The 27,330-nt window shown below is 38.7% G+C and overlaps 1 protein-coding gene across 1 annotated transcript in view; it reads right to left on the bottom strand.

Annotated features, from left to right (window-relative positions):
- Window positions 1-27,330, bottom strand: part of CTNND2 (catenin (cadherin-associated protein), delta 2) — a 306,974-nt gene that overhangs the window by 88,453 nt on the left and 191,191 nt on the right. The window contains exons 8-9 of the mRNA XM_010001353.1: window positions 4,326-4,443; window positions 709-894 (exon numbers count right to left, since the gene is read on the bottom strand). Coding sequence (XP_009999655.1) covers window positions 709-894; window positions 4,326-4,443 — 304 coding nt within the window. The remainder of the gene's footprint in view (window positions 1-708; window positions 895-4,325; window positions 4,444-27,330) is intronic.

Below are 27,330 nucleotides of genomic sequence, written 5' to 3'. Positions count from 1 at the left end.
AGCATGTGTACTGCTACAATAATGTCTCTGTAATATAATTGTCAGCATTCCTCTTATTTTAAGTTGTTAATGGGAAAACGAGATAAATACACTTTGAAAGTCAATCCAACTAAAATAAAAACCTGCAGCCCTTCAAATAACTTGAGGAAACTATCAAGACTGTACTTTCCAATCTTTGCTTAGTAACAACTTTAGATATAACAACACATTAATGTTTTTTAAAATTCACTCATCTTGCTTGCTTTAGTCCTACAGAGTTTTATCTCAACAGGTAGAGGGAAAGTACAAGATCAACTGTAAAGTGAAGTACAGAAATACAAGCCTGATGTCTGTCTGCATGAAAGCTCCTCTACACAAATGTGACTGGGCGAAGTACAGTGTAAATTATATGAAGATTACATCTGAATGTTATGCCATGAATTGCATCCATTAATAGACTGAGCTGTTTACAGCATTGATGGCATTCACAATGCATTCATGACTACAGTTTCCGGTTGCCATCATGTCATGTGCAACTTTTTCAAGCAAACATATTTCCTTGTGTTACTCTGAAGCCATATGTTGCTTTAGGCTCTCAGCTAATTAACGAAGGCAATGGTTTTGTATATTATGCATCATGCACTTTATTTCTAATATGATGCATTAATTATATTTTAAATTATGAGTACTTCAATTACTAGAAACACAGCTGCAAGTAAGCTTCATTACCTGATCTTGTGATTTCTTTTTCTTCTTCTTCTTCCCCCAGCACCCTGAACTCTCTGCATCTTTTCCATTGGCATCACCACAGAGTAATCCATCAAGTTCATCCGTTCCCATCTGCTGTCCCTGAGATGTTTCTGCAGCTAGCCTGTATGAGAGGTTCCTCAAAATGCACACACAGTTTTCAACGGTCTAAAGAGTGTGACAAAAAAGGAAAATAAAAAAATACAGAAAAAAACCCAAGAAAAATGTTAAAATCCTTCCATTGCTTACTCTGTATACAAAGCAGAAGAAATGTCCTTGATCTTTGCACAAGGGCGTTTGGTTGGTGGTTGTTTTGTTTTTTCCTAAAACCAGAAATAACCCCTTATTGGCATAAATTCTATATAAATTGCCAGAAAAATGGATCCGAGTTCCATTTCACTAATACCTGTAGCATGAAAAGATGATGTTTCCTGAGTCCCAAAAGCAAGACTAGAAAATCTCAGAATCTTGTTGCCTTTGCTGCTTCTAGCCAGGCTGCAGATACCTTGTGGGCAGCCTTTCCCTTTCCTCCACTTGTCTCCCTAATAGGTTGTGACTTCTGTGGAAGATGCTGGCAGGAATCCAGAAATAGAGTGAGAGGCAGTGGAAGAAAATTCAACATTTTTTATCTAAGAAGTTCTGTTTAGACTTGGGTTAAGTCTAATCATTGAATTTGTTCAATCTGCTTTGACTATCCCTAATAAGGAGGATATGAGCTTAAATTTCTGGAGGCATAGAAAGTATGGTTTAAAAAGCCACTATGTATCTATCTATCTATATTTATTTCAACTGCTCCTAATGCTCCACGGAGATAATAAGTGATAGTCACTACATCTCAGCTCTGCTGCTCCATTAACCCAGAATGGACTAACTGTGAGGCTCCTGGCTCTTCTATTCTGCTGCATTCACCAGTGAGGCAAACAGATGGGGATTGATTTACTTTCATATACTGTATGAGCTTATGCCAGGTATGCATTTGGCACATGGCTTTTGTGATGACATTAAGTTCCAGAGATGATACTGAACTCAGACTCATCTAGACATTACACTCTCACATTAGACTTGTACTAATTTGAAATCTCCAGGCAAATACATAAATACATGTGGAAATATATACATGTGTAGAAAGTGTTTTTAATGCTCCTTTCATACCCAAAAGTTCTGCAGACTTCATAGTGACAATATTATTTTAGGTTTGCTGCATCTTTTACCTTCCTTCAACATTTCTATATGTGAATTTTATTCACTCCTGCTAATATTTACCTCTGCACAGCCACAGCATGCTGAAGCTTTGTGTTTGTTGATTAGGGTTCTATATTTTAACTCCATTTTTTACGATAATGGTTTTCATATTTAAAATTCTCATTATGGGAAAAATAAACCCACTCAGTCCACTGCAAGGACAATGTTACCTCAAACTGGAAATATAAGGAAATGTCCAAGGCTTAAGTGCAACAGACACCTTCTTCACTAAGGTGAACTCTAAAAGCCATGAAAGTTGGTTCTAATCATGCACTGGACACACTTCGCTCCTTCTTGAAGCTTTGAAGGGTCCTTGTATTCCTCATTCCTACAGGTATTTTTCAGTTTCATCATGAGAGGATTAAATATAACTTTAGTAGTCTTTATATTTTACTAGATCACATTAAAAATATGAACACTAACTTCATGCGGTAACCATGTCCAAGTCACTAATTTTTTAACTCTTTCACTTGAATTAGCTTTTTATTATTACACATTTATAAGAAACACTGCTGTTAAGATGCTTGCAATGCAGCTAAAATTTATGCACTCTTAACTTCACCAACATGAGGAACGTCTTTCAGCTTCCCATGCACCTGGAAGTGTCTCATTCTCTCTCACAGCCTGCAAGAGCAGGGACCCATTTTATAAGTTGTTAGTCTTTAACAGCACTACAAAATTACCTAATAAGTCAACTGTGGCATTTGGAGAACAACACTTAATAAATTTAAAGTTCAATTTTTTGTTATAATAGTACCATTTTTGAAACTAGATTAAAAAGTTAGAGACAGTTATTTAAAAGTATTTATTTTCATTGAAATTATATTCTGCTTTGGGATAAATATGCCAGGTAAGAGGCTACACTATGGTGTTTCGCATTTAGCTCTAAAACTACTCTATGTCATGCAGCTAAAAACCTGTTAGACAGGAGGTTAAAACTACAAAGGCAGGGGGAATATTTTTTCTCTATGCAATTTTTCCTCTGTATATGAGTTAGCCTGCAGTTTTTTCAAGTCATACCAGCCACAAATGAGAGTATAAACAGAACAGTCTGTATTAACAATAAGAGGCAAAACAGGGAGCTTATTGTGCTCTTTATTTAGCCTTTTTTAACAGTTAAACAATCTTGAAATCAGTTGGGTCACCTACAAAGAAACTGTTGAAAAAGCAGCAGCTGAGCTGTGAGACCTGGCATAAACTGACTTCCTCATGGTCCATCCACCTCCCTCTCTGCTCCAGTGAAAATCCTCTAACTTCTCCTTTCTGTGAGGCAAGCTGAATCAGGGAGCTTTGAAGCAGTCCCCAGGTTTAGCTGAGTCTAATAAAGCTGAAAATGCCCTACCATTTCAGGGCTGTGCTACAGGAGGTGACTGGCTGCAGATCTGCTCTGAATCCAGCTGCAAGCACAGGATCCCACCATCACTCTGTTAAACTTTTATTAATGGAAAACTGATCGTAGACTAAAGTGTTGTGAGTTTTTTTGTTTTGGTTGTGTATGTTTTTTTTCCTTAAAAAAAAAAAATAAAAGTGCTGGTAGCCCAGCATCATATGCTACAAACCTTTCATAATTCCCCTCTCCCTCCCCTGAATTTACTGGCAAATTTCATATATTTGAAAATGGAACAAGGTTGCCCTACAGCAGCAATAATTGATTCATCACCATGAAGCAACTTATCACCTGAAAGCAACAGGTGTTTGAAACTGGTCTTTATCTCTGGAATACTTCAATGTATTACATATCTTCAGTTTGGAAATGCTTGGTTTCTTTTTAGTTAGACAGTGCCTTTCACTTTTGGAGAAGCCTGTTTATTTATATCTTACTACTTCAGAGAAGTAAAGCTGACATAAAAATACATCTTAAGACAGTTGTTATTGAAAGCATTCATTGATCCTCTTTCAAGAAGAAATAATGTTGGCAGTACTGCAAACCAGCCTATTAATTGACCACTGTTTTTTTGTTTGTTTATCTTGTAAGCCTACCATACTGTTACTGATTCTGTCTCATACTAGGTATTGAAAATCAATCTAAATATAAACCTGGCAGAGTCCTGTAAGAAAGTTTACACACTGTCTGACATATCTGCTCCTCTTATGCCAACACTGTATATTTTCCTTTAATAACTCAAGTGAGGGGATGACACACTTACCAGTGCACACTACACAGGCAGACACAAACTCAATGCTTAGCACACTAAACCACAGCTCAACAGAAGAGAAAGAAAAAAAAGAGGCTAAATTATGCTTTGCCAAGGCACCCCTCACAATTCTTTAAAAAACAAACAAACCCGTGACTTCAGAGTCCTGATGTACCCTGAATGCCTGGATTTCTTGCTCCTGAAAAGACAAAGATGACAAACCTTACTATCAATTTCACTGCTCCCCAGAGCAGACTGGATCACGTACAGCAATGCGTCCGTCAGGCCATCACACTCCCTCATCCTTCTGCGGGCCTCCTCTCCGGCAGAGCTGACATTCCTGCAAGGCAACAGCAAGGGTCACCACCTCCCCTCCTGAAATGCTCTCACAATTAACAGACTGATAAAACCACTTATTGGTATTTTTTTTCTCTTTTCTTCAGTTCAGAGCCGAGACCAATGACAGCTGTGAATGAGTTCAGGAAATGTAACACAAGAGGGGAACAAATGGAAGTCATGAGGCTCCCCACAAGAAGGGGCTGAGAGACCAAGCAGCCAAACAACATATGCCTATCTGAGCTGGGAGACCCATGACCTACTAAAACTTGACAAAGGGCTGACAATTTTTCTTTCTTCTTTTTTTTTTTTCCCCTTCTTTAGTTGGTTTTGTATTTGTGAGAAAGCATTTTTCAAATGTGCACAGGTACATAGAAATTAGGCATTGAAAAATGTAGAGGTTTTGCCAATAAAATCTCTCTCCTAGAACTTGAAGAGCCCAGTAGTTAGGGCTCTTAACGTGAGAGAAATATATTATCAAAGCATAACATAAAACACCTGGTGTTGCTTGCTTCTCATTTTACATGACTGTTTCCTTTTCTGTCATTTTGAGAGAACATTAATGCCTCAATCTTCTCTTTACGTAGTTGCTCACAAGTTATTTTACATTGCAAAATTTAAAAACTCAGCTTATTATAGTAATTGTGCTCCTCAAACAGGGCCAGAGGGCCTTGCAAACACATTTATAGAAAGACAATTAGAACAAAATTTACTGGATTACATAATGTGCCATAAAGCTTAAAATACTGATATATAAAGAAACAGCTATGTACCAACAAGTACATACAAATAGAGTTTATACTTGCTAACATCAAGCCTCCCTGAGCAAATTGCTTTATAATTTGCATAGCAGTTTTGATTTGGAAATGGGTGAATTAGCAACCTTAGGAACAGGGTAAGACTCTTCTCATAGTCTCCTTTGGTAGGGGAAGACAACCTTCTTCTGAGATACTTCATATGTAGCTCTTCTCTCCACACTACTAAAGTCTATACAAAAGAAGAATGGAAAATAGCACACCAGCCCTAAGTATTTAATGCCAATGTATGGAAACAGAAGGGAGGGCACTGGCCCTCTGCTTTGGGAAGAAAGCAACGCACTTTCTTTCTCTTATGCTGTTTCCAATTGTTTTTGCATTAAAGATGGAAAAAGGATGAGATTCTTGGAAAGGAAGATTAATTTTATACGGAGGAAGGTGAGAGGACTTAAGGACAGATTTCAATTCTTTCTTTGCTCTACCTATTTCATCCTGTTCTGCCTCCCTATCATCTAAAAAAATAGCGTTTCCCCAAAGCACCAGATTTTTCCTAATCAAATCATCTTACGGCAATCTCTGAGCCTCTCCTATGCAGGTTCCTAATTGATCCTGCTCCCTAAACACATGTGATTTCCCATCTATACTTGCATCTCCACACAGTCCTAATTAGTTTTGCTCTCCTGTGTACAAGCTGCCCCAATTAATTCAATACTCTTCCCTTCACCACTGCAGACAGCCTGACAAAAAACCATCCAGCCTGGAAACGCTACAATGACCTCCCTAGCGCACTAATTCATGCTCTCTCCATTCTCCTTGAGACTCCCCAGTTTGCCCAACACTACACACCAGGAGTGTGCCCTTCACAATGGCTTGCAAGTTTTGTGTTGTCTTGTTCGTCAGATCCCCGAACAGTCTTCCTCCAGTTCATGGGAAAAGCCTCTTTTGTCATCTGGGAATTGGGGTATGGAGAGAATCAATTGGAAAAAAGTCTTCCATTGGTTCTCCCTTTGAAGTAATGGAAACTTTTTTACTTCCCTTTGGTTGACAGAAATCAGAAGGCAAAAGTATAGAGGGTGGTTTTCCCAAAACAGTGCCCGTGCCCTGTACTTGCAGGGCCAGAGACTGTGCCTAAAGTGTACCGTGAGTAGACTGGCCCCTTATCAAAAGCAATAGCTCCACCTGAAATACCTAAACGGCAGGACACAGAATCATGGATCTGAAAAGTGCACTGGAAATGGACAGTGAGGGCATGGTGGACTAGTGGGCTTCTCCCCCCAGCCCCTGGAAGATAGAGAAAGAGAGTTGTATCAAGCCCTAAAACAGTAACTGCACAAATTACAATTGGAAGATGCTGAGCAAGTGTTCTCAGCACACCACATTTCCTTGCACTACTTTGAAAAACAAACAACAACAACAAAACAGCAAGTGTTCTCAGCACACCACATTTCCTTGTACTACTTTGAAAAACAAACAAACAACAACAACAAAAAAAGCAAGCAAGCTTAAATATTCCTGAATCCTTTTAAACAAGTAAATAAAACAGTCTGAACTAACATAATGTATTCAGATTTCTTCAATTCTCTGCATTCATATATACTGAGTGCAAGCTTTCAAAACATACAGTCTTAGACATTGGTAGAAACAGAAAAAACATTCTCCCTGATCTTTCATTGAGGTGATTTCTCCCCTCCAGCATGGCCAAATGCACATCACCTTGACCCTCCAGAACCTGCAGAAACTAGCAGTCTCTTAGCTCCTCTCCAAGCTCACCAGAAACTCCTGCTCACCAAGACAGCAATGTCGACAACCTAAGAGTCCCTGAGCTGTCAGCTGTCTGCCTCACTCATTTCCAGGCAAACAAAGAATATGAGGCCTTTATACAAAGTTATAGAGACACACTAGGGGCACATCTTGCACAGACAATGTATTTCTTTGCTCTGTGTGAAGGAGCTATCAAATTCAGTCCTTCTGTTCATCATCCTTCCCCATTATGCTTCAGTTGCTTCTGTAATCAAGAGGTGGATATCCTGAATTCCCATGACTGTTTTTTTTCTTTTCTGTGTCTCTGTCTAGCTCCTGCACTGACTCATAGCTACTACAGCCTTCCCCAGATGTGGTGTATTTATTTACATGCAAAGAGCTTAAAAACCAAGACAAAGCCAAAGCCTGTATTACATTTTGACAGAAATAATAACTTGATTAATTAAAAAGAAAAACATCCCATTATCTAACTATTCCCATTTCACCTCTATTGAAGGAATAATTGTTAACTGGTATCTTTCACAGAAGGTCTCTAATATCAACATGTTCAGGCTATGTAGTTCTGTGAAAGAGAAGCAAGTTCCAGATTACTTGAGGGGCCAAAGAAACACACTATCATCCTAATTCTCCTATTTCCCATTCTTAACTCAAATGTGCTGCAGCCATCAGTGTGTCAGGGAGTAAGACATGACATTTGTCAATTTATAGTTCACTAATAAACTAAGGCATTAGCAGTATATTCAGTTGGTAAAATGTACCACTAACTAAGCACACATTTCTCCAGTGTTGGTTTCCAAACAGGTGAAATTACATTTTCTGGATTTTGAAAAACATGTAGAAATACAAAGCACAGGTTTTTGGAAAAAAAACCAAACACAGCAAGTTTCTCCATTGTAAAGGTAGCCCTGCAAAGCCTTAATTGCATGTTAAATTTTGATAATTTTTGGAAAGTCTATGCACAGGGTGTATGTGAGGTGTAGGCTGACACTTTGAGTCCAACATGACAAGCGGTTTTAGAATTCCACAAGCCACTAAAATTAATTTCAAATGGATTGCAGTCACACAGGAATACCAAGAATAGGGAGTGCTGAAGAATAACTCCCAGTTTAGTCAGAAGGTCCCACTTAGACCTCCAACAAACAGCTAGCCTTCTTCTTAGGAGAGGAACATCAAAAACAGATAGACTTAGACCTCCAACAAACAGCTAGCCTTCTTCTCAGGAGAGGAACATCAAAAACAGATAGAACAAGAGCTCAGACCCATGGATCATCAAAGTGCCATTAAAAAAAAAAAAAGAAAAAAAAAAGAAAAAAAAAAAGGCAGACTGATTTTGCTAATAATATAGGAATGGAAAGAAAACTACAATAATCCAGTTTCAGTTTTAGGGGAAGATGTGTTACAGCAGGCATCACCCTCCAAACATAATTAAGGGATATCCGTTCTCTACTGATACAAAGTGTGTGGTGTAAAAAAATGCACTGTGCAACACATTCCTGATTTCTGTCAAATTTGGCACTTCACTTATTCAATATAATTTAATACAATTGGTGGGATTTAAGGTGGGGAAAGATGCATTATAGCAAGTAATTTCTTTCTTCTTAGAGGAATTTTTCATATGCTCATACAAACTATGGAAAGCTTTAAGCAATATCCTTATGACTACAGGGTAGTTAGGTCCACCTGCCTTATCCAGGGGAGGGACACAGGAGTTCTTTGGAAGATGATCAAGAAAGCAAGAGTGCTGAAACACAGACCCTCTGGATATGGGAAGATTTAGCAAGCTGTTGACATTACTCCCAAGCAGCAGATCTACAAATCTCAAAGACAGAATTAAAGTATCTACAGCAGCACCTGCCCACCTTGAGCATGCTTGGGTCACAGCAAATACTTTCCTGTACCAGCTACAGATCTGCAGACTGAAGATTTCTCTACAGTTGTGCAGGATAATTGTTGAGAATCAATTCTCCCTATTAGGAAAGATGAAATCAAGGTGTATCCTCCTTAAGGCCTGGATATGGAGTATTTTTGCTTTGGACTGACATGTTATAAGAAAGGAGAGACATCAGGAAGAGTATCTTAAACCAGGTGCAACTCAGGAGTTATCTTTGGTACAAAACCTCAAATGTGTCCAAAATATAGCTTTATTCCAAAAAGTTATATGTAAGAGGGACTAACATAACAGCCTCAATCTTTTTCATCCTTCTACTTGCTATAATAGCCATCAGAAATCGATGTTTGGCAGAAAAGGGGAAAAGTTGACACAAACTGAGAATTCAAAAAACTCAATTAATGTTGCAGGAACCATGTTTATGTTTCCCTGAGGATAATCAGTGGGGGAAAAGCCTTCAGGAGAATACTGAGCAGCAGAATCACAACTGATGCACTAAACAGTCATCTTTAGAACACATATGTTCATTAAAAAAAATTAAAAAACTAAAAATCCCTGATACTGGCCTCCTCTACACGTGCTCTGTGATATGCTGCCTGTTTTCATTTGTCTGATTGACTCAAGATTCTCCTTCAGGGGCATAGCCTTGTCTTGGTGGCAAGCTGGCATCCCCAGTCCCACTGCAGACTGTCATGGTGATTCTCTGAGCTGGTCTGCAAGGTAGCAGGTGATCATGTAGAATTTACGGCTTTTCCTGTGCACTTCCAGCTGTTTCTATAAGCATTCTGGTTCTTTGCTGCAGTAACACTGACAGCAAAAAGAGGCAACCAGCACAATGCACATTTCTGGCACGTGTGCTCACAGCCATTCACAGTCCCTTGACAAATATATAATTTTAAGGACTTTTTACAATGGAGTAGACATTGAGTCACACTGGCTTATTTGAAAGTATTCAGTGCAGCCTTTGGACATTCAGTCAGTAGATAAGTTGTAGTAGTAACGGTAACTATGATAACTTTCAGACAAAGTCTAAATTTGAATCATTATTTGGACACTAAGACTTTTTTAAATCATCCCTTAATGCTGAAAACTAAACTAGCTTATAAGAGTAGCTATTTCTTTGACAATGTACACATTTAAACATGGTAGTGAGACAAAAATAGAAAACACAAGATGTTCATCTTCATTATTACATGTTTCTAAGTGTTAGGCTTGTAGAAACTATAAAATTAGCTTATTGTTTGGAAGGAATAATAAATTAAAATAGATTTTCCTGTTACTGCCACATATCTTTCCTGCAAATTTATGACAGTCCAATGCAGTATTAGCAAGATTAGCAGGATTCCTTCTTGCTAAGTGGTCTTAGTACCAGTTATCGCTCTCTTTATCTATAAGTTGGTTTCAGAGTAATAATTTGTCAGTTCTGCATGTGGATTAATAATAACATAGGGTTTTGGGGAAAATGTTCTCCTATTAATTAAAATAGCTCAACTGTAATTAAAGAAGCAAGACCAATTTATATCAACAAGGAATGAGGCCCCAGATCTTTATCTCTTAGGTATTCATTTCACTTTAAAAGCATACACTGCAATTAGACAAACTCCTGACAGTCTAATGTGGATACAGTCTTGGTTATTAACCTTTCTATCAAATGCTGTGACAATGTGATTTAGCTTTGATTATTCAGCCATAGCTTTCATTTTCAAAACACCAGAGCAATTAGCCTACCAACTCGAGCACTCAACAAGTAGCTATTACTGCTCTGCTTCTACATGTCCAATCCTTGGGTTAAATGCACTGTTTTTAATGACTGCTCTGTGTGATCCATGAAGCAATTGACTTCTAACACAATTTTGGGCTATTTTTATATGTTTTGATTTGTGGTGGAAAAAGAACATAAACTGACAAAAACATCTTAAAAGAAACAACCTCTCTAAAACAAAATAAACAAAATGTTATGGCATAAAATATTTTTGGAAACGTTCATGATATAATGAACCATAGCCCTACCTGAAAGAAACAAAAAAAATACCTAACTCCACCCCCCTGCCATTTACTATGTGTTTTCATTTGAAGTGTAACTTCTAAGTGCACACAATTATTTAGAGTGAATTCAGGAAATGTTTTAAATGATTGTACAAAAAAAAATAAATAAATCCTACCCGCAGCAAATTTCTAATCTGATATTTCATTACTCTGACATGTAGTATCTGCCTTCATAAGTATCCCTGCGCTCATTACTGGTCAGCTCTTTATGCAGGTACCCACATTTAATGCACTACCTGCAGGAGATGAGTCAATTTGACTAGTGTTCATCTGTTTTGGTACGAGCTGAAATATTGCGCCACTTACTGCCCTTGGGAAGAAGCTGCTGTGGTGCAAACTCTTAAGATCATAATGGAAACAATTTAAAGATGTCAACGTGAAGACATTTTTCTCCATTTGGAATTGTAACATTTCCAGTTTGATTCTTTCCCAGAGTTTAATCAGATGCTGTGAACAACAAAGGAGCTCTATATGTGTTAAGGACCTACGGCACACAAGGGTTGTGTGGTGTGGTGTGGTGTGGTGTGGTGTGGTGTGGTGTGGTGTGGTGTGGTGTGGTGTGGTGTGGTGGCCCCGGCCAACAGCCAAGCACTACAGAGCTGCTCACAGAAGCTCAGAGACTGCAGCAAACCTAGAGATGAGGAAACAGACACTTCTATTTCCAGTCAATTATTTTCTTTTTCTTCCTTATCTGAGGGAGCACAACAACCCGCTCAACCCTAAGCCTTTCAAATGGCTGCGTTTTCCACTGAGAACCACAGCATTGTATGAATTTAAATGAGCAGGTATGAGGTATAATTCAACCATTACTTTTGCTTCAACATACACTGTATTCGGCCAGTAACACTTCGCAGGTCTTAGGAGGCCATTATTTGAAGTTCTAATGGTAGTATCCAAACTGTTCACTGTTACCTGAGTGTGCCATAACCATGGTGTACAGACTTTCACTTTAAACCACCTGGCATCTCAGGACTGGAAGAATGTATATGCAACAGCGTGTTGAAAAATGGTATAAACTAGAGAAAACCATAATAAAATACAGGAGTAATGGACACAGGAATAAATAAGATATGCTAGGAAGAGTCAAAAGGGCTGATTCAGAATCCAGAATTTCTACCTTTTCATTCTGAAGACAAAATGCATAAGCAATAAGCACATTAGATAGCGGATAGATTGATTGGTAATAACTTCACTTTTCAAAAGACTTTTTACAAGATCTCCAACAAATGTGCTTCAATGAATATAAGCAAACATGGAAAGGCAGATAGATTCAGGTCATTTGTTCATGTTTACTTTTCTCATCTACTAAAACATGAAGTCTGTATTTATCCTGTTTAGTCCTCTAGGAAAGTCTGGCATGAACTGTACTAGCAGAAGTACATCCACAAGTAGAAAAATATTCCCCTTTTTACTTTTTTGAAGGCTATATTCTCAAGAAAAATTTGACATTACAAACTGCATTAATAAGGACAACCAAAAAGAAGCAGGCAGAATGCTTCAGAGTTCAGAATAAGCATCAAAGAAATACACTACATGTAAAAGACAGTAATTTACTAAATTTTTAAACAATTTATCCTGACTGTATCAGCACTGCTGAGATCCCTTTATCCTTTGAATGTTATTTAACTAATATAATTTCAAATTTCTAAAGGAAAATCAATGCTCCTTCAACCAAAATTTTAGCATATGATATAGCTGAGGAAGAGGATTTTCTTTCATACCTGAAACTTGTGAAAATGTATTTAGACAACTTCACACAGAGCCATCTTCTGATGTATATGACCTTGGTTTAGCTTAAGAACAACTGATACTAGCAAATAAAAACAAAACCTTTTTTTGCCACTTCTTTTCCCCTGGCTTAGTCCCAGGCCTAATTCATGTGCTTTTCAGGGATACATGGAAGTCTCTTTTCTATACCCTCAAATATACTGAATCCCTAAATTGATTATAATAAGAGTGCAACTTCCGAATCCAGCACAGGGCTAAAATACAATCCTGACCTGCTTCCACGTTTTACCTGAAATAGTTCAGTGCTAGCAGGCATGTCCTAGCTACAGAAAATATAATTGTCTCTAGAATAATAGGAAAGGACCAGACAATCACATTAAATTAACAATTAAGAAAAAAAGCATGATGCTTTTCCAAACAGAGCAGTTTGCTTCTTTCATGAAACTCCCAAACCAGAAAATCTATTAAGTTTCACAATTATAGTTTTTTGAATCAGAAAAAAACCCAACCAACAAAACACCAAAACCAACAGAAAACTGATCCATGCATGATTATGCTTTTTTGAAGTCTATTTGTTAAATATCTTGCTTTCTTAAAGTACTAGTTTTTGCATCCATTCTTCCCTCTGTCATGAAATTATGAGCCCAAGAAGTCCTGGGAGTTTGTACTCTCTGCAGTCATCCTCTGCTTCATTTTAGTAAGGCTTTTAGAATCAGGTCTCCAGCATCTTCATAAGAAGTCTTCACTGAAAGAATATGATTGTGCTACTCCACACAAGCAAAAATGAAAGCTATTTGAAGTTTAACCTCTGCATTGAAACTTTCTCAGTCATTTGACTGTCTTGGATTCCTATGAGTCTCAACTGTCTTCCATACATTCTCTTAATTGTTCATTATAGAAAAATGTTTTAATTAATAAATCATAGTTCCCTATCTTGCTGATGCTATTATTTGGATCTCCTTTTTTTTTGTTCAAATAGCCAGTTGAAACACTGAGGAGTCAAAAAAAAGGCAATGTAAATATCCAGTAAATAGCCTGCTACATGAAATAAAGTCCATATGCCAAATAGATGCATTGGCCACATATTTGAAGGACCTCCTAAAGTTTTAGTCACACAAATTCACAGTTGAGGGCAACTCAGCTTGTGTAATAAAATGCCTTATGCCTCAACTTCTTTACTGTGAGAGTAACAGGCTTCCCAGAGAGGTTGTGGAGTCTCCTTCTCTATTGACATTCAAAACCCATCAGGGTGTGTTCCTGTGTTATCTACTGTAGGTGATCTTGCTCTAGCTGGGGGGCTGGACTAGATGATCTTCAGAGGTCCCTTCCAACCTCAAAACTCTGTGACTGTGAACTGTCACATTCAGACAGTGCAGAAAGACAAATCTGTTATTCGGGTATAGACCCAGTAATTGTACAGTCAACTGGGCAGACAATTACATCCCTGAACAAGTAGACACTTTGAGATGGAGGCAAGCTAAAATGAGATCTCCTAGTTCAGTGATAGACAGGTGTGTGTGTCTATGCAAACACGAAAACTGTGCCTTTAGAAAAAAAGAAATGAGGGTAAACTAGATGAAATCTTGGGACAGAATCTCTTGACACTGTCACTTTGGTTTAGTGCTCCTACTCTCAAGTATTCTACTTGGGCTAGATGACAATTCAGATGTGTCTTCCTAGTTGTACAAATACAAAAATAAAAAGTTATATTACAGATGTTATAAAAATTGTGGTTTTTTAAGTTCTGTTTTCAGTTTTGCATCTTTTATGCTGATTTTTACATTGACACCGTTGTCACTAAACCAAAACAAAGAGTTTTGGATGAGCTATTACATCATCTTGCATATTAATCTCATATACTTTGGTATAAGTTCAGTAAGTCTATTTGCATGTGCCCTTCAGTTTGAAACATTTAAAAGCATTGTTAGTAGCATGCTTCTTCTCAGGGCTTGTAAATGAAAATATTGAGAAGTTATACAGTACTTTTGCTTTCATTTTAGAAACAAGTAAGAAAGAGAATCACCAAAATCAAACCGCAAACAATCTAAATATTTATATTTAGCAGAATTACAAATTTGAAAATCCTATGACTAAAGACTAGGTTCCTGAAAAAAAATATAATTACTTGCTATGAGCGATCCTATCAACGTGGAGGAACAAACAGGATTGTGATTGCTTAAGTAAGATTATTCTCCAAACAGCATAAGAAATCTCCCCATCACATCTGAGTTTCAAGTGCCTTTCTGCATCTATTTTACAGTTTTGAGAAAACATTATCAGCACAAAGCTTTGATAAGAAAGGATGGTAAATCAGCTTTGGTTGTTGACTAATCAGATGAGCACAATTAATTACAACATTAATCAGTTCATTAGATTATTAGGTTAATCTCTTTCTGATCAGCTACTTAGAAATTTTAATACAGAGGATAAGAAGTCACAAAGCAGAACACTCATTAGAGTATTAGAAAGTATGAAACACTACTCTGAATGAAACAGACTAAGTCACATCACATCATACAAAAGCAGAAGTCAAATGCTTTTCAATTGTATGTATACTGATACTCTCAGTGAACTGACTGCTATGGGTATCTCTCCATCTGAAGGCTCTCTCCAAACTGGGGAGGGGTCTTCCTCCTCTACCAAATTAAAAACGGTTACAAATGCTGTCTTAAATGCCATTTATCTTACTTCCTAGTCTATAACAGTTACTAGTATATTCTAATTTTTGTTTTGCTATCACTATCCACATGCTCTATGTTACCAGCACTTTGTCACAGTTTTCAGTTAGGCAACTCATTTTTTTTTTCTCATGTTAATTCCTTCTAGTCACATAATTAATTATTGTGATACTGTTTCTGTGAGATTGCATTTTAATATTTCTAGTATTTATTTCTCCTCAGTTTTCTTATTTTTATGCTTTAGCTCCATTAAAACTATCTATGCTGCTTCCCCCTAATAACATCTCAGTGTTAGGAGTTCTTAAGCTAAGCATCTGTAAAAAAACTTGTAAGTTCCCTAATTGTAAGAAAAAAAATATAAAAATAATGTGATAAATTACAATTCTTATGCTTTGGCTAAATATGCTTTCAAGCATAAGAAAGAAATATGTATGTTCACGTCCTGTTTTCATGACAGTCAACCTGAAAGTGCCAGAGCCTTTATCCTACCTCAGATTATGTCACTTCATCATATCCCCGAACGGCTTTATGTGCATACTGAGAGATGATGAAAGAACTGACCCTCTAGCGTGCCCTTCAGCCTAATGAGTCATTGTGCACCACTGCTGCTTGAAATAACCTGTAAAAAAAGAAGGGAATCACTCTACCACAACCCTACTTATCCCAACGTAGTCCATGCCATATAAAACAATGATCAAACTCTCTGCTACTGACACTACTGTCAATACTGTCTCCCCCTTTGGCTTATATCCCAGGGATAGAGTCTGACATCTTTGCTCTTCTGACGAAACAAACCTCTTATAAAACTCTACACTGCTCTGTCTCAGTGCCTGACTCTGTTGTATGTCACAGTAATTGCTTAGAGGGCAGAGATTACTTACTGTCAGAGAGTTAATTTTTCCCTTTCCATTTGAACATATCCTTTTAATCAATTAACTCATTCCTGTAAAACTAAACACCAAATTCAAACCTTCCATTGGTGCTTTGAGATACTCATGAGACCCTGAATGAACAACAGGCTCTCTTCTTCCACTTTGTCATTTGCTTTGCCATGAAATGTACTACTATGCTTACCTTCAGATATTTTACCCTCCCATCTGCAAAAGTATGCATTTAGCATGTCACTGTATTTGCTTCATCATGATTCTTCCTATAAATTGAACCAAAACACTTGTATGCAGTGAAAGAGGACAAACACCCCCTCAGCACTTCAGGAGCCTTGTATAGGTGAGTGAGTAAAGGCTTACACAGAATCATCATCTTCTCTACCTGATTATCAGTTTTGTGCATTCTATTTTCATCAAATCTCACCTTACATAGGCTTTACTACATGTTCTTTGGGCCAAGGGGCCCAAAGTACATTTGTGTTCTAAAAACCCATGCATAACTAACAGCAAAAAAAAGAGTGGGGGGAGAACTATGCAAATGGAACCACCAAAGCTGAGAGCTGTTTTCAAGTACAAAGTTAGTGATTCTGTGGCAACTTTCAGCCCCAATCTCTCAACAATTATTCCTACACTGAGGGATTTCTGCAGCTGTGATTATTCTTTAGTTGAGAGATCATAGAATCATAGAATCATTAAGGTTGGAAGGGACCTTAAAGATCATCAAGTTCCACCCCCCCTGCCATGAGCAGGGAACCCTACCACTAGAGCAGGTTGCACAAAACCTCACCCAACCTGGCTTTAAAAACCTACAGGGATGGGGCATCAACAACCTCCCTGGGCAACCCATTCCAGTTCCTCACCACCCTTATAGTGAAGAACTTCCTCCTAATAGCCAACCTAAATTTCCCCTCTCTCGGTTTAAAACCATAACCTCTTGTCTTATCACTACCTTCCGTGATGAAAAGCCCCTCCCCAGCTTTCCTGTAGCCCCTTTTGAGTACTGGAAGGTGCTAGAAGGTCTCCCCGGAGCCTTCTCTTCTCTAGGCTGAACAGCCCCAACTCTCTCAGCCTGTCTTGTCTTCATAGCAGAGGTGCTCCAGGCCTTTGATCATCTTCATGGCCCTTCTCTGGGCCCTCTCCAAGAGGTCTATGTCCTTCTTGTGCTAAAGGCACCAGAGCTGTACACAGCACTCCAGGTGGGGTCTGACCAGAGCAGAGCAGAGGGGCAGAATCAGCTCCCTGGCCCTGTTGGCCACACTTCTTTTAATGCAGCCCAGGATGCAGTTGCTCTCTGGGCTCCAGCACACTGGTGGCTCATGTTGAGCTTCTCATCAATTACCACTCCCAAGTCCTTCTCCTCAGGACTGCTCTCCAGCCATTCTTTCCTCAGCCTGTATTTGCATAAGCATACCCTGAGTGACAGATACTCAGCCCCATCAGATTTGCTCCCTTGTGACCTGCCTTCACAACATGCTCAGTGTACAAACCTCACTGCTAATGTAGCGCTTTGCCTGTAGTGGTGTTATGCCTGGGAAGAGTTTCATCCTTTGTACGCTTTGTGTGCCAGTCAGAGACCAAATTAGCAAAAAGATAATTAGAGCTTATAAAGGTGTCTGTTCTTTTATGAATAAACACTCATTCTAATTTTGTAATTATTATTTTACCATTCTCAGTTAATTGTCAGTTACTCAACAACACAGCTTCCTCTAGTACACTGCAAACACAATACCCAGAATTACAGTAAAATTTTCTATATTAGGTATAAAAGAGTGTAAGTTATTTGATACAACTTCAGGAAGCTCAGCACTTATTCTCCAGCTCAGAGCCGATTTCCATTGCCAAATCTTGCTGAAATATATATACTAACACCAAATACTAGTTGATTTCCCGCCCCCGCCCCTTCCTGAACAGGTGGCTCTGGCAAAATGACACTCCATCAGTGTGATAATCACATGAAGCAAGTATTGCAATGTTCCAGTTCCTTGTGCTTGAGTTATCTTTCTGCCCAGACCAGGAGGGATACAGGAGGCTCATGTGATCGTAACTGATAAACTACCTGTTTGTTCTGCTTGAGATGACTCATTTACGGACACCACACTGAGAAAGGCAGAATTACTCTGCAATTAATTAATTATTATTATTAAATTAATTCCTACCACTTCTCTATTATTTGATTTACGTCATTTTTACATATCTACCTACTCACCCAACAGCTTTACATACCAGTGCCCAAGCCCCAGCACCCCATCATAGCTGAGTCCAGAGCTCTGTCCCAGCAATGCTGCAGCAGTGCTGGTCTCCAGCCCTGTTTCTGGCTCATTGTTTGGATTTCCTGCCTTGGCCTTCGACCTGGCTTGATGCCCTGCTGTTGCCTGATGCTGTTTGGAGTGCCAACAAGATCCATTGCTGTCCCCCAACTCAGCTCTCTTGGCTGAGCCCACTGGTGAGGGCACTGCCTGTCAATGTCGCAGCCACCCTCAGCTCCCAGCTCACCGACCCCAGGAAGTAACCCTCGTCCTGCTGCGGCCTGACACAATTAATTAGGTAGCTGAATCTCTCAAATCTGCTATATTGGTCTTGATATTCCTTTTCTTTCCACTCCTAAAGCCACTGAAGGCTAAGCAGTGCTTTTGGTTTAACCAAAAGTCCATTCTTCTGAACACCCGAAGACCTCCATACATAACTAGACTAGGCTGAAATTCATTGGTCTCTGCAAATGTGAAGTATATGGTCTCCAGCTGAGATCCTCTGAATTTTAGCTCCTAAGGAAACCAAAAGCCATAATGATGACAAGTTTAAAATCAGCTGTTTGTAATATTTTATGCATGCATGGCTGGAATGACACATCAGTCTCGTATTTTCCTCTCCCTTCTGTGGATTTTGTTCTATGGGATGTCATGCCAGTGAGGGCCCTACACCCTTCCCTGCCATGTGGGTTACAGGTACTGGAGGGGCCTCAGTGGAGGCTCAGCCTCTCTTCCCCACTATGATCAGATTCAGACAAGGACTTGGGCTTTGCTGGGTACAAGTATCTCTCCCTGCATCCTTGGATGCCAGCAGCAGGTAAGTATCCCTCCGAGCACCTACAGCTCTGCGAACAAACTTCTTAGCTATATGAAAGCACACCCAGTAGATGAAGGGAAGAGCTGTACCATTCCACAAGCACCCACTGGCACTGACGGGTTCACCAAATACACCAGGAACATGCAGGCACTCTTCAGACTCTTCTGCTGGAGGAAGCTTACAAAAAGTTAGCTGAATTTCCTTTGCAATAACTTCCTCTGGAGATACACAGTCTACCCTGACAGTATTCACAGGAAGAATTACAGGGAAACAGCTGTTCTGCAGTTCTTTGCATTCTGCTGCACAGACAAGTGCCCAAGACAAACCCCTTGGTTACAACGCAGGTTTAGCCCAGCCACATGAAGCAGAAGCAACCCATACCCAGCTTCAATTTAAACCTAAAGCTTACTGCTCACCAAACATACCTGCATCCTTGCTTGATCATTCTACCTAAAATGGTGCCCTCAGCATCATTGTATTAAGCCACACATGAACACTGTCATGAATGTTGTCTGCTCTCTGAGAATCTCCAAGGAGAGCAGCACCCTGGCAGATTAAAAATTTGAACCTCAGTGTTTACTCACACCTTTTGTGGCTCCTACAGTAATCATTTCACACTCAGTATTCCTCCCTTCCCCTTTCCTCACATAAAAGTTCTTCATACTACATAGATCTTCAATTTACACATTTATAACCCAAACTCCGCTTGAAGAGTGGCACTACAACCTGCCCAGAAGATTAAGGCAGCCTGTCATTCTGCAAACTTGTTTTAGAAATCAACCCTGTTAACTGAACGAAGAATGACAGCCAAAAAAACCTGTTGTACCAGAGAAGTTGACTGCTACTATTAATACCAACAAGGAACAGCAGTAGCAAGCATACACTCTGAATACTTCAAAGATCAAGTGCAATCATATTTATTTATTTAGCCTAATGATGAAGTCACTATGAAATAAACAGCAAAGAGTTCCAAAAGTATTTCAGTATACAAGTTCTGAGAACTCCAGAAAAATACAGAAGTATCAATGACAAAAAAAATTACATCTAAATACTCCAAATTTATATTTGTTAGGAAAGTTAATTAATGGAAAATCCACTAGGTTTCCCCTATCTCCATTCTTTCAAAAAATGTAATATTAATATTTTCCATACAATTTCAAGGTTTGATCCAAGTTTTGAGGGGATTTAATTGATTTAGAGACATGCAAGCAACACTTTAGACATTACGCGTGTAAAGCCCAACACGTTTTTCTGACTGCCATTTCACCTTATCTAAAAAATTATGAACAGCAGCTCGTAACTACAATTTTGTGGTTGTCTGTGCTCTTTTCATCATAAACATGTATTTGAAAAAGTGGTAGTTACTGACAAAACCCAGCAGTTGTCTTCTTCCATAAAAAAAAATCGCTTCTTCACTATGTTTCGTTTTTTTCTAATGCCACTTCTCTTTTTTCCATTGTCATCCTGTATTTTTACTTCCACTGAGTGACAGCTAGCAAAGAATGAAATCTAATTGAAAGAAAAACACACATTGCTTATGGGATGAATAAAAGTGCACTCAGCCAAGGCAATGTGCTGCCACACAAACAAGCTGAAAATGTCCTTCCACAAAGAGTGCACCAGGCTGTCCACCCTCTCAAAGAGAAGAGCCTGTTCTGTGGGCAGCCTGGCCCACTCCTCTGCTGTTAGTGCAGGGTTTTCCCCAGGAGGCTTGGGAGCCAGACCCCTTCTCTAGCAGGGCACTTTATGGCATGGAGTAGGCAGTTCTGCCATCAAATTCAAGTAGGAGATACTTCTAGTGTGTTTCAGAATGCTATTATAAAACACAAACAGTGCACTTCAGAATTAATTTCTGGAGCGTTTTCAGCCATTTCACAGTCAGTGTCATTAAAATTAAGTTTTCTAGAGTGATCCCACTGCATATATGCAACATATTTATGCAGAGAGCAACAAGCAGATCTCCATCTACTGTATGTTTGAAAGGAATTCTTACTTTGAGAATTAAATGCCACTTAAGTACCTTGTATTCAAACTGCTTAGTGTTTCAAGTCATGATGATTACTTAATTCTGCAGTGTGTGGAGCAGAGTGTATTTAAATAAACATCTTATTGTATATGTCCAATATCATAGCTACACATTTCAATTTCCAGTCCCATCAAAACATTACTTACTAATTCACATAATTTTATTTACTTCATAAACTATTTTCATTTAAAATCAGTCCTAACAAAAAATTAAGAAAAACCAAACAAACGCTTGTCAACTTACACTAATTAAAAAAAGATATTTCAGATAGAAATCTTTCTCTAGCTGTTTGCCTGACATTTGAAAGTAATTATACTTGCCATTACTAATCAGTTCAGCATTATGAATTATAAAATACTTTACAAAACAGTACAGTTAGAAAGTTAAGCACTGAAAACTTAAGTAATACCCAAATTAAGTTTGCCTCTGTAACTGTAGTTAGAATCACAGAATAACAGAATCATCCTGGTTGGAAGGGACCTTGAAGATCATCTAGTCCAACCATAACCTAAATCCCCCTACCATACCTAATTTACCCATTCAGCTCTTTCACAGAATGATGATGACACACTGTCTACACTGTCACTTTTTACCCCCACAAGACTCACTCCACTCATGCCTCATCCACTGCACAGGATGGACTGACTTGATACCAATCAAGTCAGATTGACTGACAAACTAGAAGGGGTTGTTTGGTGTTATCCTGCTCACCTCTGTCAGCAAGTACTCCATGACCAATGCAAGGGAAGAGAAATAATGTCCCAGAGAAGGGAAAGGAGGTAAGAAAACTTTGTTCTCTTCCAGATTTTGTTTCAGAGCTTGTGATTTCTGTATTCCTCATTTTCCAGGGCCTTCTCTTGAAACTCTAGAGTCACTCATAGGATCTCAGAAATCCTGGCTGGAAAGAATGTGTGGAAACTCACCCAAGTACAGCCTGCTGCCTGAGGAATGACCATCATCAACACAAGACAAAGTCAGTGGTTTTGTTACAGTGCCTTGAAGACACAGCAGGAGACATCCCAATGCCTCTTGGTTCCAGTGTTGCACTATCTCCCAGGTAAAGCATAAGAACCAATCTGAACCTTCCAAGCAGAAACTTGTGACCTCCTCCTGGCACCCTCCCCAGTTTCTCAACATCTTTGCTGAAAAGGGTGGGCCCAAAGCTAGATGCTCTATTGCAAAGGTGGGCACACCAGTACTGAGTAAAAGGGGAAAAACTTCTATGGACCTGCTGGCCACAGATGTTCCCTTGTCTTGCTTTATTCATGATTAGAACACGCTGTTGGCTCATATTTGTTTTGGTGTCTCTTATAAACCCCAGTTCCTTTTCAAAAGGGGTGCTGCTCAGACAAGGGGTTTCCAGCCTGTACTGATAAAACTTTGTAAAGTGATGATGTATTGTTTTAGTGTTCTCCATTCATCCACGTGGTCAGACACAGAAAGCAATCATACTCATTAAGCATGATTTGCCACCGGTAAATCCATGCTGACTGTTCATAGAAGAGTATAATGGAATCATAGAATGGTTTGAGTTGGAAGGGACCTTAAAGATCATCATTCCTCTTTCACGTATTTGAAAATGGATTAAAAAAACAAATCCTCCATGTTTTTTCCAGAATGTGAGGTAAAGGTAGTTTCCAGACTGTCCTGTTTATTCTCATACATTTTTAGCCTTTCTCTAATTCTCACACACCTCCCACAAACACCAGCATGACAGATGCCTCAAAATATTGTCCAGCTTTTCTTGCAGTACCCTTGAGTAAATTCATCCAGTTTCACGGATCTCAATATATTTTCTCCAAATAGTCCTTAAATCTGTTCCTTGCCCATTGCTGCCTTCTCCTTTTCCTTCCTAAAGTATTCTGAAACATACAGGAATCTAGGGGCAGGATTTGCCTGCTAAAACTGAAGCACAAAATGTGTTGACCTATTCAGTCTTCCCCCTTTTGTCCATCACTAAAAGAGTCCATATTCCCCATGCATCAATGGACTCACATTCCCCTCATCTTCTTTTAGGATGAATACGCCTGTAAAATCCCCTGCTGTGATCCTTTATGTCCCTAGTTATCTCCACCTGGGCTTTGATCTTCCTCATTTCATCCCCAAGTACCCAACGAAGGCTTTTCACTCTTCTTTGTTACTCTGGTTTCCACTCCCTGGTTTCCTTTTGTGCTTCAGGAAGCTTTTTGCTTACCCAAGTGAGTCCTCCACCATAATTTACAGTCTTCCTGTACAACAGGGTGGTTTGTTCCTAAGTTGTTTTGTTGTTTGTATTTTTGTTTGTTTTTTTTAAATTTGGTGAGCACCCTTCCTCTATGAAGGAGTTTCACAAAGGCTTCGAAATTCATTGAATTTGCGACCGCTATGGATACGTAGCTGCTGTCAGGGGGAATGATCAGAGCACAGGCAAAGCACAGGGTAGCAAATGAAGTCAAAATGGGAAGTGTGCTGCTACAGTTGAGAATAACAATCTAAATGTACAGTCCAGGCCCACAGGAGGTTTATACCAAATGCAGTAGTCTGTACTGCCGGCTGAAGCTGCTGCAGGTACACCTACCCAATGCTGCAAGTTAGCCTTACAGTTCTACTGCTGAGATCATTCCTATTTCCTGTCTGGGTATCAAGGGCTGAAAACAGTAGTATTGCTTTGACAGTAGCAGGAATTGTGCTGAGGCCACTAAATTAAACTCACACGAAATATGAAAAGAGCAGAGTGAACTCCAGTATGACACCTGCTGGGAACTGTTCTGTTTCTCCCTGCAGATTTTGAGCATGTACAAATATTTATTATTGATGAGATAGGGAAATAATTTGCCTTTTACTGAATACATGAACTTCAGGAAATAAAAAGGCACAGGGAGAGACCTACACCAGAGAGGAGTAAGTGTGAAATGATTAAGCAGGAAAGGAATGAATAAGCTTAGATCTCTGCCAAAAGTCAGATTCCCAAAACCACTGCATATCTGCACCAAGTAAAAGTCCAGCTTTTCAGATGTCATTGTAAACACGACAAATCTCCTCTTTAATTCTACAAGAACTAGAAAGAAAGAAAGAAGGAAAACAATGAACTGTTGGTATTATTGGAAACCATTATGAAAACTGGTGGACAGTTTCACTATTAGCCTTGTAATACATTCCTGAGCTTGATTTAAGAATGAGAGGCATTAAGTTAGCTTGGCTTATAAGGTGCTATGAAAGTCAATTACTTTTACTGTGTGGCAGTTGCCTCTAAGGTTTTTGATAGATTAAATCCAGTACATAACAGTTATCAAAGTATTACACATATGCTAGTTCCTGCATTATTTGTTTTTATCTATTATGTCTGATAGTATGAGATGTGGTTTGCATTAGCATCCCCCAAACTCTCTGTGTGATAACTAGAAAATCATTTCAGGAACCTTATACAAAGTAAGATACATTTACTTTGCTAAAACATGATTAATTAAAGTTCTCACATACCAGGAGGAGAGGAAACAAAAATAATATCTAGGGATTATGATACTTTTACTTTGGAAACTCTTTATCTTTAGAGTTTACATTATAAAGACAATTTACAATAATAAGATACCTGAGCCCTTGAAGAATGGCTGACTACATAACACATCCACTAGCAATAAAACATAATGATAGGGCTGACAATACAGAGAACAAATATTTCTTTACATAAATTAAGCCCCACTCAGTAATTACACTATATGTCTGCCAAAAGGTCAAGCAAAATGTAAGCCTGGCAGAAGCAAGAAGGCATGTATTAGAGTCCAGACAGAGTTATGTTGGCAAGTTATGGGGATAACTCATCAGTTAATGCTTTCCATCTGTTCCATGATATGTGGAGCCACAATTCTAGAATAAATGTTTGTGCTAATGTAGTAATTTTCCACTTCCTTAGAAGAAATGCTACCAACTGCTGTTATTCAGGCCAAAGAGTACTCAAAAAGAAAGTATATAGCTATGTAAACACATGCAAACCCCATGGATGCACACACCTCTTTCTTTCAGGTTTATTAGCAAGTAATTATGTATTTTCATTATATATAGTAATAATATCAGACTATTTAAAGTACCTATAGATTTTGAGGGGTAAATGGTAAAACAAACAGATTATTTATAGGACACTTGTGACATGTAGCAGTAGTATGCCTCCCTCTGTGCAACCAGTACTTCATACAGGTGCCTAGCTAAGCAAGCCACCTAAAACAAGTCATAAATAGCTGTTATAATCAAAGGAAGGTGATTGATTTCCCTGAAACTGCTCCAAGGTGGAGATGCTGCTTACTTAACTTTGGGTACCTTGTTTTTATTTATTAAAATCCAAACAAAAACCCCCTCAATTAATAAAAAAAATCTGGCAAATCTGGGATGATTTCAGTGCTCAGTGTCTTTTAGTTCACTTTTCTACAATCCAGCTGAAGGCAAAACCAAAATTACCAGATCTCTCAAAAGTAAATCCAAAACAAAACAAAAAAACCAAACACATTGTTCCTGTAAAAACAATGAAAAAATCTCATGTTGTTTTTGTAAACTGTGTAAAATTTCAGTTCAGAATAATGCATCATTCATAATTTCCCTCCCTCCCATTTCAGCACCAGACATCCCAGTAGCAGACAACACTCCCTCAAGCTGATTTTGCGGGTGGTTTGTGTGTCTGTGTGTGAATTCGTTGCTGAGCTTCTGTCCTCAGCAACCTCTGCAACCTAATGACAGGGAAGGGTGACACAGTTGTGCCAGGGAGGGGGCTAAGTGGGACTATGCTGTTTTCAAGACAGATTATGTCTATAGTAGAAAACATCACCCTAGTTACATCACCATCATTAGTGTGAAGCTAAGAAAGTTGCATTTTCCTTCCTAAATTTGTCAAAGGGGTTGAACATTCTCTTGTGCACTGCAAATTTTCATACAAACTCATCAGTGTTTGTTTCTGCCACTCGGTCATGCTGTAGGAGAATGTAAACAGAGTAATTCATTAGTCTCTGCTGTGCCTCCTTTATCACATGGGCTATGAGAAAGATGACCTCCCACCCCTACCCAGTTTGTTAACTAAATATGAGTTCTTGCCTGTTTCTGTGTGAGGACAACACTTAAACACTGCAGAAGTCACAAGCTGTGTGTGCCCAAGGCCATTGGTCTGCCCACTGACTGCAAGTGCTCACCTGAGCAGCCAGGAAAGCAACCAGACTGTGCACACAAGCAGCTAACCCTAACACATGGGCAATGACCAGAACTACAGATGATACTGTGCATTTTCTCACATTTGCACAGACTAGATGCTCCTTCTTAGCATGTAGTCTGGCAACGAAAGACAGGAGGTTTCAATCAAAATAAATCAATTTGACCAGTCTACTGAAAAATGTTCTCAGTAGAAATTAATTATATGAAGTGAACCCAGGAAATTAAATTAATATTATTTTGAAAATAGATACTTTTACTTTCTATTTTATTATGTATTTTTACTTCACTAGGGGATTAAAAAAACCCCACAACAGCACCCATATTAATATATACATAATAGTTACATGTGCCCTTCCATGACTATCTCTTTTGAAACACTTTGTAAGTATTGTACATTTGTGCATAGAAAATCAGACATAAAGATGGATGAATGACAGCAGGGGAAGAGGAGGAGGTGTTTCACAATGCTACTGTCCTTCAAGAGAAAACGCTGGAACTGTAACCAACTAAGTGTAATAAATGACTACCTGACAAAAAGAAATGAACTGTGAAAGTAAAAAAGCTACACTAGGATGAATACTTCAGAAGTACTTTGCCACAGAAACCCTCTGTATGTACATACTATCAGGCGGATGTTAAATGTTCTTACACAGCACAAGCAGATGCAGCTAAAATACAGGATTATAGCTTTTTTTTAAATAGAATGTGTTCATTCTTTCCACAGGAAACATTTTCAACAGTAATACAGAACTTCAAAATACATATGAAGCTAATTTAGGGAAGGCAACAGGAAAATCCCCTAAACCCCACAAACCTCTAATATCTTTGTTTAACCCATTTTTAAAGAGGAAAGTCTTCCACCCTGTCTGCCATATTAGACTGAAACTTAG

Source organism: Chaetura pelagica, unplaced genomic scaffold, assembly GCF_000747805.2.
Source record: "Chaetura pelagica isolate M959 unplaced genomic scaffold, ChaPel_1.0 scaffold317, whole genome shotgun sequence".
Classification (NCBI taxonomy): Eukaryota; Metazoa; Chordata; class Aves; order Apodiformes; family Apodidae; genus Chaetura; species Chaetura pelagica.
This window is presented reverse-complemented; position numbering and strand designations above follow the sequence as displayed.